Source organism: Falco peregrinus, chromosome 6, assembly GCF_023634155.1.
Source record: "Falco peregrinus isolate bFalPer1 chromosome 6, bFalPer1.pri, whole genome shotgun sequence".
Classification (NCBI taxonomy): Eukaryota; Metazoa; Chordata; class Aves; order Falconiformes; family Falconidae; genus Falco; species Falco peregrinus.
This window is the reverse complement of record NC_073726.1, coordinates 68,201,165-68,217,978: the sequence shown is the minus strand read 5'-3', so window position 1 is coordinate 68,217,978 and position 16,814 is coordinate 68,201,165. Positions and strand designations below refer to the sequence as shown.

The 16,814-nt window shown below is 42.4% G+C and overlaps 1 protein-coding gene across 2 annotated transcripts in view; it reads right to left on the bottom strand.

Moving 5' to 3' along the window:
- TMTC1 (transmembrane O-mannosyltransferase targeting cadherins 1) overlaps positions 1 to 16,814 on the bottom strand; it is a 147,779-nt gene that overhangs the window by 116,036 nt on the left and 14,929 nt on the right. For both annotated transcript variants that reach the window (XM_055808347.1, XM_055808345.1), the window contains exons 3-5: positions 16,597 to 16,670; positions 15,250 to 15,426; positions 13,057 to 13,263 (exon numbers count right to left, since the gene is read on the bottom strand). In XM_055808347.1, the coding sequence (XP_055664322.1) occupies positions 13,057 to 13,263; positions 15,250 to 15,426; positions 16,597 to 16,670 (458 nt within the window). The remainder of the gene's footprint in view (positions 1 to 13,056; positions 13,264 to 15,249; positions 15,427 to 16,596; positions 16,671 to 16,814) is intronic.

Genomic DNA, 16,814 nt, shown 5'->3' with positions numbered 1-16,814 from the left:
TTTTTAACAGTGAGAACAGCATACCGCTGCAACCATCCACCTAAGGATATTTCAAATACTCCATCACATCTAGTCTTTAAAGTCAGGGCTGCTGACAGATGTGCAACATAGCTCAAAGAGAAACGTAGGCTTCATGCAGTAATTCTTAGACGAAGCTGTCTCTTGCACCATGCTCCAGCTCAGATTAGATGATCATAAATGGTCTCTCTTGACCTTAAAAACCTCTCTTGACACTCCTAGTAATGGTAAAGATGTCTTCAAGGAGCTGTAGCTCTGCACAACCCTGAGAGATCACAAACGTAAAGGGAGCCTACAAGAAAGCTGGAAAGGGACTTTTTACAAGGGCATGCAGTGATAGGACAAGGGGTAATGGCTTTAAGCTGAAAGAGGATAGATTTCAATCAGATATAAGGAAAAAACTCTTCACTGTGAGGGTGGTGAGGCACAGGAACAGGTTGCCCGGAGAAGCTGTGGGTGCCCCATCCCTGGAAGTGTTCAAGGCCAGGTTGGATGGGGCTTTGAGCAAGCAGGGACGTTGGAATTAGATGATCTTTATGGTCCCTTTCAACTCAAACCATTCTATGATTCTGTGAAACCATCTGACTGTTTTGCACAATAGCCCATGTCATTCCCACCCCGCACAAACTGTCTGAGGGCCAAGGACAGAGCTGGGCCAATCAGCTGGCATCCAGGAACCAAATTTAGTCCCTCACTCCTGAGCTGGTAGCAATTGAAAGAACTGTAAAAAAAAAGGCCACATAACTTGATGAAGCAGCTTACCCCCAAAACACCAGTTGCCTGACAGTGTCAGGGACTTGGAAAAGAAATAAATGAAAATGTTTTTTTTTGCATTTCGCAGCAGAGAGTTGCTATAGTGTGGTCTTTATAAAAATGGCACAGCAGGAACAACAAAAAATTCTCTCCTCCCCAAATAACTAAGCAATTTTATAATAGTTAATCCTAGAAACACTATCAAAAGATTAACCGTGGCTCACCAAACTTTAAAGATGATCATTTTTAATTTAATTTAAAGTTTAACATCCTTGTGTAATAATGGCAGAGATGACGGACTATTAGGGAATAATCTTGTTTGCGGATCAGCGAACTCAGAAAATTGCCAAGGCACTGTGAAACAGATTCCTTATTCACACCTCATAATTAACTGAGTGCTCTGCAGAGACAGGATGCTGCAATATTAAAGTCATCTTCATTATTAGAAAGCTGCTCATTTGGGCTGGGATGCTACTGTGGGGGTTTCACTCTGTTCTGGTATTTCCAAACTCCCAGGAGAAAGCACCCTCAATCCATCAAAACGGCAGACTCCCAAAGTGTAACAGAGGGCACAGAAAGCCTTTGGTCTACACCAAAAGCATGGCTTGTGCAGAGAGAGAAAACACCTCCCTCCTTCCCTAACGCCACCTGGGAGCACTTCTCTTTTAAAGGCAATTGAAAGAAGAAAATACAGTTCTCTTAATTAATTCACATTGAAAGGCACTTTTGATGGAGTCAAGAGGCCAAATCACATCAAAGTAAATAATGCAACAAATAGTGACATGAAAGCCCTGGGATAGCAGCTATCATTGCTTGCACTGTCTAGATCCTTGTACTTGAAAACAACAAATGCTGAAGCTTTCGGCTTGTAGGAAAGGGGAGGGGGACAGGGGCTCTATGTTTTTAGCAAAATTTAAGACAGAAATTGTCAATTTACCAGCAAAAATAGAAAGACTTCTGCTAAGGTAGATCTGCTTAAGATTTGGGAAATCCTGGATTAAGTCTCTGCTTTATGTCAGATTTTGTTTCTGAATCCAGGCAAGTGCTCAGACTTTCTGCCCTTTGGTTTAGAGCAGTAACACTTCTGCCTGGCTGATGGAGCACAGGCACTTGGACAGCGAGGACACGCACTGCCCATGCCCGCTGAGACAGTGGCTGCAGCCCCTGTAGCTGCTGTAACCCTACTGCAGAGGAGAAGGGAAAACTGCTGAAGCCGAGCAAAAGCAATAAGAAGGACTCAGTCTCATGAGGGGCTGTCTGAGGAAGCCCACGAGCTCTGCCCAAGCCAGGTGACTTTGAGTTATTACTCATCTTCAAATAGCAGTTAGGAAAGGGAGGATAATCTGTAAACCCTTACCGAGGTACCTGAGGCCCAGCTACAGCAGCTACAGAGTCTGATGGTGTCACCTCTGGCTCTGGAAGCAGCCCGACACTTCTTAGCCTAGTTCAGTGCCTCGCTCCAGCCTTTCCCCTGTAACGGGGAATAGGCCAGGCAGTTGCAGGATGTTCTGCAGCCAAAGCCAGTGCACAGAGTTCAAACACACTAATAAAAGATACTCAGATTTTCTGTTCAGGTTTTTACCATACAACTCAATTACCTAGGCAGACTGCAGTCAGAACAAAAGAATAAATAATGAAGAAAAAAAAAGGTGGTGCCGTAAATCAGCACAGAAAAATGCAACTTTTGAATAGCACGTTTAGAACAGAAAGAACAAGCAATAATACACTGAATATAAACCCAAGGTGTCCCTGCATCTGGAGTACTGCATATTGTTCTGAGGTGTCCCCTTCCTCTGCCCAATTTTCAAAGGATCTAACAGAGATCAAAGAGGTACAGGAAAGGATAATAAGGCTCATCAGACTCACGGAATGGCTTTTGCATGAGGAGACAGTCAACAGAACATGGCTCTCCACCCTGGAAAGGGGGGTACATATTAAGATACTGTAAAATTATGAAAGGTTTGGGGAAGTGAACCAGAGAAATTACTTTCTACTTATCACACAAAGTCAAGGGACTCCCAATGAAAATATCAGTTTTCAGGCAAAGAGAAAGATTTCTTCGTATGGCGTGCAATTCAATCACAGAACTCACTGTGACAAGATGTCCTCAAAGTTGGAGGAGAGAAGGGTTCTAAAAATGGAATTAGGCACCTCCACAGAGGACAGCTCCACAGAGTCTTAAACACAGTGATCCGGATAAACCATCCAGATCTATAGACTCTAAATCACTGACTGGCACGTGTTCAGCATGGACAGAGAGGAAAGATAACCCTGCACTGGCCCTGTTCCCATTCATTTCTCCTCTGTAAGCAACAAATAATGACCAGTCAGAAAACAGACACCAGACCTAGGCGGACCCCTGGTTTGGTAGGGTGTTCTCACAATGTTCTTCTATTACGCTGAATATAGTGATGTGAGTTCAATAGACAAATCCCAATATAAAGCAGAAGGTGTTCTTTTTTTTCCCTGAAGAAATATCATGCAATAATTCCTATATTCATATTCATGCATAGCACTAGACCAAAAGCATGAACAAATGCCTTCCGAATGGAAAATTACCCATCATCTCCAAAAGTTTATATGGGCAATGAATAAAGAAATTTGATTTTCCCTATTAATTCCATGATGGAGCTACCACTCAATATCGTAAGCGGGGTCTTGATAGTGAATCCACAGTATGTCAGCCAAGACCAGCAAAGGAACACTGATCTGTAATGGATATATTAGAAAGACCAGCATCAGCAGCCATTTAGATCTCAGACCAGGTGACAGCTTTCTTAAGATGAAAATTCCTGATGCTTGTATCAAAAACATTTGTACTCTAAGCAATTCATCTTCTGAAATAAACATGTGACATAATCAACATTGGAGAGAACAGGAGAGAAGAGAGAAAAACAAACTAATTGAGATTACTACTGAAATACAAAATAAGTATCTCAGCTTCAAACATGTACAAATAACTCATAGGCGCAGCAGTGATACAAGCTGCTGTCATGAGATTAGGCAGAGATTACAGTAAATGCAATTGAATCAAGCAATGTCAAAATATTGCAAGAGAAGGCCATCATTTTACAGCATCTTTTGTCTCTGCAGAAATTCTTAACATGGTCTTGCAAGAACAATACATGTAATGGTGGTGTTGTATGATCAGATAAAACTGCATTTTATTGGAAGGAAATAAAGGCAATGTTCCCTCTCCCTTCCACCCTTGACTGATAATTACTCTTTCCCTGAATTCTGAACAATTGATGAAGTCCTTGTCTCCATGAAAAACAGAAAGGAGAGGGTTTCCTCTTCTAAAATGAACACCCAGCAGGTTTGTTGGCATCTTTCACAGATTAAAAGGAATTGTATTTTATTCCGTAGTTGTTGTACTAGTGCAACCAAAGTGCAACCATAGTTATTTTCAAAGTACAACTTTTACACTTAATATTTCCTTAATTTACAGCCCATTTGCAAAAACAAGGGATTCCTAGGTCACAAAAGGAGACATTTAAGGAGCCCAGCCCCCAGCCCGAACAGAGGACCTACAGCAAACATGCTGCCAACCAAAGCTTTTAACAGGGGGAACAACTGCATTATCAACACAGCAGGAGAATGATACTTTAAGAAAGGTGGTTAAAAAAAAAAAAAAACCAAACAAAAAAACAACACCAACCACAATATATTTCAGTACAGATTTTCATTTAAGCCACTCCATGATCAGTTGTGGCAGGTACTGAGAATTCATAAGGCAAAGCAGAGCATCACCAGATGCTGTGAGACCTCTCAGATCTGGAAAGCAAACACTCAATAGCAGTGTTCCAACAGCCCAAGCACAAACCTTGTCTTTCAAGGCTCACTTCAGCTAGTATCTGAATTTCAGCATGGATGCTTGGGAATGTGGAACGCATTTACAAGTGGCCCTTCTGCACTGCAGCTTCTGGACATTCACATTCTGGAAATTGCTTAAAAGAGTAGCAAGAAAAAAATCTGCATTCAAAGATCTGCAATTGAAGATAAATGTGCATTCCATCATTTCCAAGCCAAGCAGAGGATTAAGGTTTCTAATGCACTGGTTGGAAAAGAATATTGGGATAACTGAATTAGAAATGTGAAAGTGGATTTACTACTCTTCTTCTTTAGATTAAGTTGAAGATTAAGTTTCTAGTCAGGAAAGGATCTATTCATCTGGGAAAGCATACAGGGAGGATGGAAGAAGCATTAGACATGCTAAGAAATTTTGTCTTTTTAAACTAAATATTAAATCTCAACAGCTACTTCACATTAAAAAAAAAAAATAAATCAAAGTAACACATCACACGACTGAAATCATCCACCTAGTCGTATTTGATGAGATGGGTGTCCTCATGGTTTTGAGCAAATGATTGCTTGTGTCAGCCTGCGAAAACCTAAAGCCACATAACTTAGTCCTAAGAGTCTGCTGTCCTTCACTTAATACATGCTGTGATTACCAGCTTCACAGAGGAGGCATGGACCAGCTCAGAAAGCATCAGTCATTAATGAGGTAGGTAGTTACAGCTGAATCCTTCACTCCTGAGAACAGCATAAAAGTTTCCACTAGATGTCAAAAGATGTGCCTGGAAGTCAAAGATGTAAGAGAGAAACTGTTCAATCAGATTAGCTCAGGGAAAATACCTGCAACACTGTATCATCTATCTTCAGGCGTTGTAGTGGTTGGTGTTTTGGTTTGGGTTTTGGGTTTTTTTTTAATTTCCTAGGTGACTGAAATACCATTCTGTGTCAAACTAACCTAGATTTACTGCAAGGAAAGTGACCTGGCAAGCCACTAAGGTTTTTCTGTTTCTCAGCTGCTGTTAATTCCTTGACACTGGTTTACAGGGCTTTCAGAGAAAGCCAATGAACATGGGCACACTGCTATTTCAAATACTGGTTTAATGAGACTGCCATGAACTGTGAATAGAAAGGCAGTCCTTGAAGTAAAAGGAATGAACAGAGTCTCCTGTGAATCAGCTCTGGGAGACACAGACTGCACCTACAAATTGGGTATTTCCAATTAGCAACACATGGAACAGAAGAGGCCGACGTACAATGAAGTGACTGCAACTGCAGGGCTTAAACGCAACTCCCATTAATGAGAGAAAAAAAAACATTCCCTCTGCACATGAATGAATAAGCCATCACCACCTTTCAGAAGATGGGAAAAAAACCAAAACCAGCCATTAACTTTTCCTCCTGATTGTGTTTTGTGCAGTGTGGTTCTTTGTCCCAGACACCACTTCCAGTTATGAATTCACAAAAATGGATTTTCATGGACTAAATAAAAGTCTAAAGGATCTTTAAAAGACTAAATAGTCTTCCCCCCCCAAAAAAAAATGTGTCATCATAATCTAAGAAAAATAACATAAGCCTCAGTCTTGCCCCTTTCTTCCAATAGTTAAAGTACATGAAGCCAAACTAATTAAGTTTATTTGCTGCTTACTGAAATAAACAGGCCTCTTGATACTGTCACATATTAATAGTCCAGGGGATATTATTTACTCTCTACTTCCTTCTCGGAAGAATTTAAAAAGAGGGCGAGTGGTGTTTCTCTGTACTGCAAGACAAAAAACACCGATCAGAATCACAGCTAAAACAATCCAAGCAAGGAAGTCAAATTTCAAACCGAGCCTCTCCTATTCAAACAAGCGTGTGCACAAGTGCCTGTTTTTCCATACACAAATAAGCCAAGAGTGCAAGCAACCGTGGCTCTGCACCACACCGAGCACCACGGCAGAGCGGGCTCCTGGCTTTTGCCTGCCTCTCCATGCTCCCTCCTCCTCAAACGCTGGCAGCAAGCACAGGGAAAACTCCCGTGTTACAGGTTACATGGTACAGGGTGGAGGAGAGCTGAACGCCCAGAGCTGGAGAAAAGCAGTCAAAAAGGTCCTGCAGCCCACGGAGCAGAAACACATGAGAGAGGAGAAGGAGAAGCAAAGAGACAGCAAGATAGCTGGAAAACCCAGGAGGGACCTTGCCTCCTAGAAGGGCAAAAATTTCACAGCAGGGGACGGAACCTGAGAGACAAGAGTAGGGAGCACACGGAGGACGTGATACGCAGTAAGAGGACACAGATGGGGGCCCCTGAATTGGCTAGGCAAGGACTTTGGTGCTAGGAGTATAGGAGGGACCCTGGGAGAGGGAGTTTATCACAGTAGCTTTTGAGGAAAGCAACAGGATCCAAAAGGCAAAGCCTGAGGAACAAAGATTGGAAGCAATTAAATGACTAAGGAGAAGCAAGCAAGGGAAGACATGAGGGCACACTGCAGTAGACGAGACAGGACAGACTGGGGACGGAGGAAGGAAGGGGCTGCCAGAAGCGCCTGCATGTGCTGGGGTTTATTCCTCTCTTAACTCTGATGGGGAACATCACATCATTGGGTCTCCTCTAGTCAGCAAATACGTAAGGGGAGAAGTCCCTCGTCTCGTAACACTGATTCCTGTGGAGCACAATCTACTGCTGCCACCAGCTAGCCTGCGTGTTCCAGCAGCAGCAGTCGATGAGGTGAATCCAAAGGTTTCAGTCACACCCATGTGACTTCTCCACTGCAAAATTTCTGGCTATTCACTTTACTTGTTTTTTCAAAACAAGGAAATTACACATCCAGAAACTATGCCAACAGTACTTTTAAAGATTACAGACTAAAGCGACAAACCGCGAGGAAATACCAGCACTTGGTAGTTTGTACACAGAGAAATTATTGAGAAGTGGTTAGTCTGTCTCAGAGCAGGACTTGAATAACATGAAGTAAATAGGGCATGGGGCCATGCTCTAGACAAGGAAGAAACAAAAAATTGAATAGCTGCTCATTAAGTGAACACCATCCATTCTGGGTAACGAATAGAGTGGAGATCACACTGAAAAAATGGTATGTGATAGTGTAACTAAAGACTGTCCCAACATAAACACACAACAGGACCAAAATTAAATCAGGCCTTTCTTACCTGGTGAGTGCATGATTTTGCAGCCTAATCATGTCTAAATGTGTCTTTTTGTGTGTACATGCAACATTAGTCATCACCATCCCAAAGCAGTGCTGGTTTTAAACAAACTTTTGTTAGGAAGCAATGAGCTCAGTTCTGCTGATTTCTGCACGTGCAGATTTCCAAGATTAAGACACATAATACCACAAGCACACATAAGACAGACAGTCCTTGGCTTTCTTTTTTTTTTTGGGGGGGGGGGGGGGGGGGAAGTCTTAAAACAACCACCACATCGCACAAATGGAGGTGGAAGAGAAGCATGCATTACTGTGCCTCATCTTCCAGCACACTCCATGGGAGTGAAGAGATGTAATTATTTTCCCAAGATTACACAAGGGTTCTCTGGAAGCCCGTCACAGGCCAGAGCGTGCAAATCCTTGGCTGAATCCGAGGCTTTAAGCAGAGGGGCACCTACCTCTCACATGTGTCTAGACTCTAGCAGAGTCTTCTGGTGCCTCAGGTACCACCTGAGCATGACAATAAATACCATCACTGATTGCAGGCAAAGGAGAAGATTTATGCATTACTGCTAGCAAACATTTCCTTAAAGACTGGAAACGGACACAACAGTAGCCACAGAACTATTGCTCAGACTCACAACAGAAAAATGGTCTGAAGAATTGAGTTCAGAGAAGAGTAAACCACAGGCTGAATCCACCTCTGCAGTACAGCTCCCCAAAGGGGGCTGAACTCCATTTCTGACTTACACTTACTAAATAGCAAGGATGGCAGAGCCTTAGCCAACCCGTAAAGCTTGCATCATCATAGAAGAAGCATCCCACAGCCACCAGGATAACAGTGACACTTACCTAATCTGTCATCTTTCAGCACGCACTGTGCCTTCTTAGGCCTTAGGACTCAGGGTCCTACTTGTCTTTTAGGGTGAAACTGCATTGTCCTAATCTCAGTTCGACTTTAAACATCAGTTCCCAAAAGCATCACAGGCTAGGAGCTTGCTCCTTTATTTTCAAAGCCTTACAGCCCTCAGGAGATCACCAGTGAGAGAGAAACAAAGGGAAAAGCCACGGCTGGCTCCATTGCTTAATGCTCCAGGTTACTCATTTCGCTTCCCTAGAGAGAAGAAAATCATTTTGACTGCTAGACTCCTGGACCATTTTCTCCACAAACTGAATCTCAAACCAGGCCACTGTCCTGGAATTTCTCCACTAATTATTGCTGTGGTGTTTGCAAAGCCCTGTATTCTTTCCTCACTATTTTGCTGTTGCGCAGTAACCTTTTAGGCCAGTGACAAGTATACAAGTTTTTCTTTTGTTGTATTTTTGCCCTCGACCAAAATAATACATTAATAGTAGTTACCTTAGTGTTTTCTCAGAGGCACGCAATGCTTTTTACTGCTGTGTTTTGCATATGAATGCAACCACCACTGACCTTCAGGGTGTGTGAGTACAACTGAAAACAATTTACTAAATTTTAAGAAAGTTATACTGAATCTAACAGAAAGCATCTTCCTCGCACTTCTATAAAACAGGCAGTCTTATATTCTGAGCCACACCTTCCTATAAAACTCCCTCTAACAAATTCAAGAAAAGGTAAAGTTTGCACACATGAAATCCCCTACCTGGGAAACCAGTCACGCTATTCTGCCCACATCAGCTATGAACCTAGGAAGTAGCATTACACCATGTGGCAAGAGGAAGCATTAGAAACACAGCTGTGACTTCTGCTTTTTGAATAGAAACTTCATGTTAAAGCAGAAACATTCCATACTGTCAAGTTAGTTTAAAAGATTTAAAAATGGCTATACAAGAATAGGAAATAGAAGCACTCAGTGAGGAAAAGCCAAATCAACACCAAGCAATTGCTACACAGCCACTTCACACACACCACCCCCCGCCAAGCCCTCTGCCCTTCCTTCATGTTGAAGAACAGCATCTGTTTCAGCTCAAATACTGACCCCGCATGCTGTGTGGGGACTCGGGGAAGATACGTTATGACCTCAACATACTTTTCCCCATAGAATATTAATCTTAGGGCCAGCACAGCCATCTCTGGAAAGCACCATGTTCTGCAAAGCATCTCCATTTTCTTTCCTCTGCTACTGCAAAAGGAAAAAACATTGCTGCCACTTTAGTCATCAGAACACATTTTATCCCTGCTATAGCCTTAAGGATTTCATTGAATTCTGAATCAATGGGGTTTTGCACCTGGATCCCACAGTGCTAACAAGTAGTGAGCTCCCCCTCTTTTGCATGTACAGAGATCTAAAGCTATTCTGTTGGGCACAATGCCAAGCACACCTGCTTCTTCTCTCATTCCATCACTTGGCAAAAAAAATAATAAATAAAAAAAAAGAAGAAACAAACACAAAAAACTAATGCAACAGTTCACATACATGGAAAATGGCAGCATTAAACACCAGTCTCACCGGCTCAGAGTCTCACCTGCTAAATCACCAGCAGTAGATGCAATAAAAATCAGTTTCTAGGTCACCAAAGAGAAACAGAGATTTTGGTTTCAAAAGTATGCAATCTATTGAGGAGTCTTGTTTTTCAAGAAGCTTAGACTGTGGGCCCACCACAGGCTCATTTACAAAGCTCAAAACCATCAGGGTGATTAGATGGTATGAGAGTGTCCATGGGCTGGACAGCATTTAACAATGCTGAGCATGAGGCATGCATGACATGGCGTGACTGAAATTATATGTAGCCTTGGAATTAAAAAAAAAAGTAAAAAAAAAATGTCAGTTTTCAGTGAATTTAACAAATAAAGAAGAAAATAAGTGACAATAACTCCTGGCACAACTTGCACAGGGGACTGGGACAAATTGTTTTATATATATCATCCTTGTTAAACATATTCATGGTTCTAACAGAGCATTGCTGTAGTAAGCAACGAAGTGTTGGCACTGACATTGCTTTTTAATAGGACACATGTATATTATACCTCATCATGACCGCGAAAGCACTGAAGCTCTGTCCTTATCTCAAACAGAAGTACAAGCTTGACATGAAGGTTCCCGTCTGCCCTTCTCCATATGTGTCATATGGGAGGGCACATACAGTCACAAGCCTCTTCCAGGTCTTAAAACTCAGGGAGATGGATGAAACTCACAAGAGGTCCTAGTTACCTCGTTTCAGTAGTATGTGCCAGCATCCGCCCAGATTGCAATAAATCGCAGTGATAAAACCTACAATTTCATCCAGACTAACTCATTCCTAACTCCTGAAGACACCCAGGACTGCAACCCACACATTCACTGGATAGCTGAAGGTAAGAGCAAGTCACAAATCACAAATCTCTACACCAATTTACATAACTAGCTCCAGTTACTGCTAATAGGCAAGATTCACTTACCTCCTCCATTATATTTTCCTGCATTTTTCAGTTAGCTCTAGTAGAAAGATACATAATGAGTTATTATTAAATAGAAACTTAATTGCTCACATTTCAAGTACTTAAAAGTACAGGTTAACCAGTGCACAACCATTTTATTTTAATGAAGACCTTACAGCTAGCAACCCAGTGCACTAGGTAAGGTACCTAAAGCTACTTTACTATGTCCAATCTGCCCTCCAACTCCAGAGTTTTTGAAATATGTAAAAATCTTTTCCCCTCCCTTTTGCCATGGAAGAGACCTACAGGAGGCAGAGAAACATTGATTACAGAGGAGAAATTGTGTAATTAATTTTGTATATTTGCAGCAACTTCAATTTTTCCCTCCTATGTTTTTTCATCTGTAGCAAGAATTTACTTTTTTTAAAAAAGATGGATTGTATTTTAATAGAGCAATTGCCTTGAGTGCTTCCTAATTCATATTGTGTAATATGCCAATAGCACTAAAGACTTGTACTCTTTTGTACAGAAAGTATTTCAACTATTTTAATCTGTCCTGTGAGAGGATTCAGCGAATGGAAGAAAGAAGACTGCAGTCATATGACTAGGTAGTAGTCCACAGTTCTCCGTGCAACGTGGACATCATTTTGAGTCAGTGAGCTGCAATACATTTAATCTTCCAGAGAAGATCTCTTGAAATTACAAATGCTGTAGCAGCACTTTTTTTTTTTTTTATAATGTAATGACTAGCAACCGTTGACATTAGACAAGTAGGCACTGTCTAAGTGCCGAGCCTCCGTGAGGCTCTCATTCCATGCAACAAGAAGTTATCCAGCCTTATCCTGTCTTCAGAGAAAACAAGAATTCAGTCAAGGGAAAAACTAGCAAAGTAGGTTGCTCTAAAACAATGTTTCTTCCATTACAACACTTGAAGAGGCAGCTACTGAAAATCAAATGCCGCTACTGAAAATCAAATGCCAGCTGGGAGCATGGGTGAGTTCTCTCTGAAGCCATCCCATGTGCACAGTCTCTCCAATAAAAATTCTGCAGCCTCTTCTGAAGAGGCTGGAAGACCAGAGGCTTTCCTCTTGGCGTAAGAAAGTGACATTCCCAAAAGCAGGGGCAGAGGGAAGGCGTCTGGAAAAAAGTGCAAAGCAAAGGAGGGGGAAAAGGAGCAGCAGGAAGAAAGAAACAAGAAGATGGAGCAAGGCAGGAGACATTTTTGATATTGATACTCTCCACCATAGTATCCTGTCAGGGAAAATGGAAACAAATACAAGTATCAAAGAGAACAAAATGAGAGAAACATGGAGAAAGCAAAGGCCAGGAATAGCAGCTGCATCACTGCTGTGCTCAGGTTACTCCTCCCCACCAGATCCTCAGCTTTAGGGGCAAGACGTTAAATGAGGCTTTTGGACAGCCTATTCTAGCCTGGTACATCAGAAGGGGCCAGGGTCACTTTCCAACTGTGCTGCTCATTTGGGGATACAGGGGAAGAAATAAATTCAAACAGACAAATTTAGAAGCTGTTCCCAATGGCCAGGAGCATCTTGTGCCAGAGCAGCTAGAACACAGCCACTCTGCAAAGCCTTGACTTCCTTACCATTTCTGTGTCACAGTTTCCCACATGGAGAGGCAACGTAAGCAAATCCAAACTTGTTAAAAACAAAACCAAAAACCCAATCATCCCCAAGTCAGACCCATCAGACAAAACACCTGCAAGGCAGAAGCTCTTGAGTGGGTTGAACCATTTAAACTACAGGTAGAAGAAACAGATTCTCTGGTCTGAGAAGTTACAGATCTCATGTAACACCTATGTATGATCAGTTCCACTTTCTTCCCTTAACCATCCTTCCACCTTCTCCTCTCTTCCCTCTCCAGTAGCAAAAGAAAAATTACAGCACGTTTCAGGACAAAAACAGCTAAACCAAAGTGAATTACTTGATATTTTAAGGTATGATCAGCTGCAAACTAAACCACAACAGAGCAGCAGGTAGCCAGCAGTACCTCCGAATGGCCCACATGGCTTTGCTGGGAACAGAAAGACCACCGCTCCGCTGCTCCTCGGGTGACGCCGGGTGGCAGGAGCTCCAGGTGCCCCGGTGAGCAAAGCGATGCTTCCCATTCTCCCGGCTGGCTGGAGGGACCTGCAGCGAGGCAGAGGGAGAAGCCACAGGCTGCCGGGCAGGTCTCTGGTGGATCCCTCCGTTTCTCCTGATAACACATGCAGAGAAAAGGGGGTTAAAAAAAAAAAAAAAAAGTGGGGAAGGGGAAAGAAGTAAACATGAAAAATAAAAACCCTTAAATCCTTTTATCAAAATGTTGAACATTATGAGAACAGCACAACATGGTATCTGACTGCAACAGATTACATGTTATTTATTCCAAAATACAAGGTCTTTGCATGCTGGGAGGACAGGATTTATTAGCTCCTAACTAGATCCAGAGGAAGAAACCCAACAGCAAAAGAAGATGAGCACTCCCATATTAAGCTGTTCTCTGGATCTCTGGTAAGGTGGAAAGCACTGTGAGGAAGAATATGGTGCCATTCCTAACTTTTTTCTGCAGAAAATTGGTGTTCTGCCTCTTTTTAAACAGAAAAGAAATCTCTACAGGTTGGCGGAAGGAGCACATGAGTTTCGGCAGCATGTAGAAGTCTGCTGGTTTTCTGCTGCTCCCTAAAAAAGTCAGATACAGTCATAAAATCCCACCACAGATGGAAAAGTACACAATACATGCAACGAGAGCAAATATGAAAATGCAGCACATCTGGACTAGAGAGCTTCATTCCTGCAAGCTAAATTAACTGCCACATCTGGGCAACTGGATGCTACTGAAGCAAAGAAATAACCTGGAGAGACCACTGGAATGTGAACCTATGGGAAAGTACAGATCTACAGGAGACTGAGGGGAGGGGGAGGCACAGATTTTTCCCTGATTAATTAACATTACTATTACCTTTAGCCAGGCAGCTCCTGGAACACACCTGGCAGACTGTAAATGCAATTGTTATCAAGAATGCCAGCTGTCAGTCCCTACAAAACCCCTTGCTGGCTACTTGCTCACCAGTTACATCGTTATGAATTACTTATCCAGTCAAAATAGGAGAAATCCTCTGCCGATCCATCATACCTGCCCTCTGATTGCTATAGCTGCTGAAAGAGCCAGAGGGAAGGCAGGTGGGCCTGAAACATGGTCCATCCCCTGTTGAGACCTAGAGGAGGGGCTGAAATGGGAGGAAATCCAGGAAGCTCCTGAAAGAGGACAGCCCCTCTTCTCCTCCCTGCATTTGCTGCTTTCACAGTGCGCCAGCTCTAGCGCTCCCCAAACCCCTCTGGGACCTGATTTGATTTACTCCTGCAGAAACACAAATTCAGTGTCCTTTTTTATAACCCAGATACACTCGCTCACGCAGGGGCATGACAGCCTGCAGTGCCAGTGGGAACTTGAGCAGCGACGGCAGGAGCGAGACCTCCCACTCTCAGTGGCAGTAAGCCCTTACATTCACTCATCAACAGCTCTGCACCAGGTATGGTTTGGGAGAGAAATGCATAAGAAACAGCTTCTATCAAACAAAAGACTTCTGACTTTTAATGGAGATACAGAATAGCATAACTATTTGTGACACCGAGTGAGGGATACAAAGTATTTGATTTTTCTGCAGTGACTGCTGAGAGCTGCTCATTATTCCAATAATTCCAGAACTAGCTGGGTATTTTCCCTCTTTGTCCATTCTGTACAGACAGAAAGGATCAGACCTGATTTTACTGTTAAACGTCATATGATATTTCTACGACCATGACATTGTGACTGATAATCAAGCAGATGTTGCAAGTGGAATGGAAGGAGTTAAACCAGAGAAATTTTAAGATGTTGATACTTCAGTCAGAACTCCAACAGAAAAAATAAATGTTAGTCTTGCCAGAGTGAATTGAGCATTTTAGAGATCAGTTCTTCACAACTGGTCTATCTACCCAGCAAAAGTTAACAGGCAGCAATAGAGTAACAACAAAAACACCAACCAAAAAACCAACAAAAAAATAGAGAATGAAACTTTGGTGCCCTCCAAATTTGTCAAATGTATGCCATCTAATTCAGCAGGGCAAGTCCATCTCCCACAGTGCTGTGTATAATAATACATATTTTGCACATACAGATGGCAACTCTTTGAAAACATATCAAGCACAGTAAGTTACTTACAGTTTGAGCCCATTGCAGGAGAGCGAAAAAAAGTCATAAACCAAGCACACACCAAACACAGTGACTCCAGTTTCTTTCACCAGCATTGCACATGTCCCAAGGAATAAACTAAGCAGCAAAAAGAATGGGGAGGCAGTGGGAGGGAAATGTTCCCCAACATAAAGCTGATCCACACTCCTGAAAAACAGATGAGACAAATATTTTAACTTCTCTGTGATTTTCATGTTTACTACATTCACACAAGTACTGAGATACTTTTCCTTTATTTCTTAAGATGCTGGTAATAAGTGACATGAACAATCTACACTGTTTGCTGATTAATGACAAAGGCTTACACAGAACAGGAAGGCAAAACACAAATGTTGAGAGGTACACCAAGAATTTGAGCACAGGAGGGAAAAAAGACAAGCAGAAAAATAAAGTGGACTTGAAATAGTCAGAAGACAACAAAGTACAAAGACAGAAAGGGCAGAAAAACACCTCCTTTCTGTCATCTAGAACACGCATGCTTACTTCTCCTTACGTGACAAAATGCACTGTGCAAGTAAAAATTCCTCCATCCCACCCACACTCCCCTGAGTCAAAGATGTGTCCTAATCATTAACAGACTGGGCAGCAAGGCTGTAGGAGAGGGAGGAAGGTAAGAAAAAAGCAAAAATCAAGTTAGCCAATTCCTGCAGGGTCACTACCACTTTATACCTTTGAAACCTTCTGAAAACAGCATTGTGGGTTTGTAGCAAACAGCCCAAGAGATATATAAGCCATTTTTCCATGTGGCCATGACAACGCGGTCCTATTCCTGAATTCCTAAAGATGGGGAAACCCCATCTGAGTAAAGCTATTTCTTTATTTATACTTGTTCAGTCCAGTTTTAGGACACAGACCAGCAAACAGTGCCAAGTTTTCATCTGAAAAGGATGACTAATGGTCTAGACACAATCCTTAACTCTCCTAGACCAGGTATTTCAGAGTCCCACAGTCCCAGCACATATTTCAAAGGCAGACATGTGTTGGTCTGTCTTCACTACATACAGGTAGTTTGCCTTCAGCTGAAAAACTTTCTTCGTAATTTTTAGCTCTACAAGCCCTCCTCTAGTGTACGGTCAGCTGTAATGTCAATGGAAGAGGGGACTTTAAATGTTGTCTTCTCTTTTTATGTTTATTTCTTCTCATAAGCATCACTTATGGCACCCTGGCTGAAGGCAGGGGCCAGGGCCCTTCCACGCAGCAGTGCTGGGGGAAGTACCTCTGCCAACAAGCACCGAAAAATGACAGGTTTCCCTTTTGTCTCCTCCCCAGACAAGAGCATGTCATGATATTATCATAACCGATAACAAGGTTCCATACCTATTATAGGAGAGAAAAGCCAACAGAAAGAGTAGACAGGCTAGGACGTCCGCTCTGCCTACTATACCTGTTACCTGAAAGGAAGAGACAGGCAGGTGTAAAAGCACATATATAAAAAGGCATGTGCATTCAGTGATTGTTCCAACAATCCACACCAACTGCTACTATTCCAAGCTTTTTATTTTTCCGTGTTATCCTCCCTCAATCTAGCGAAATGT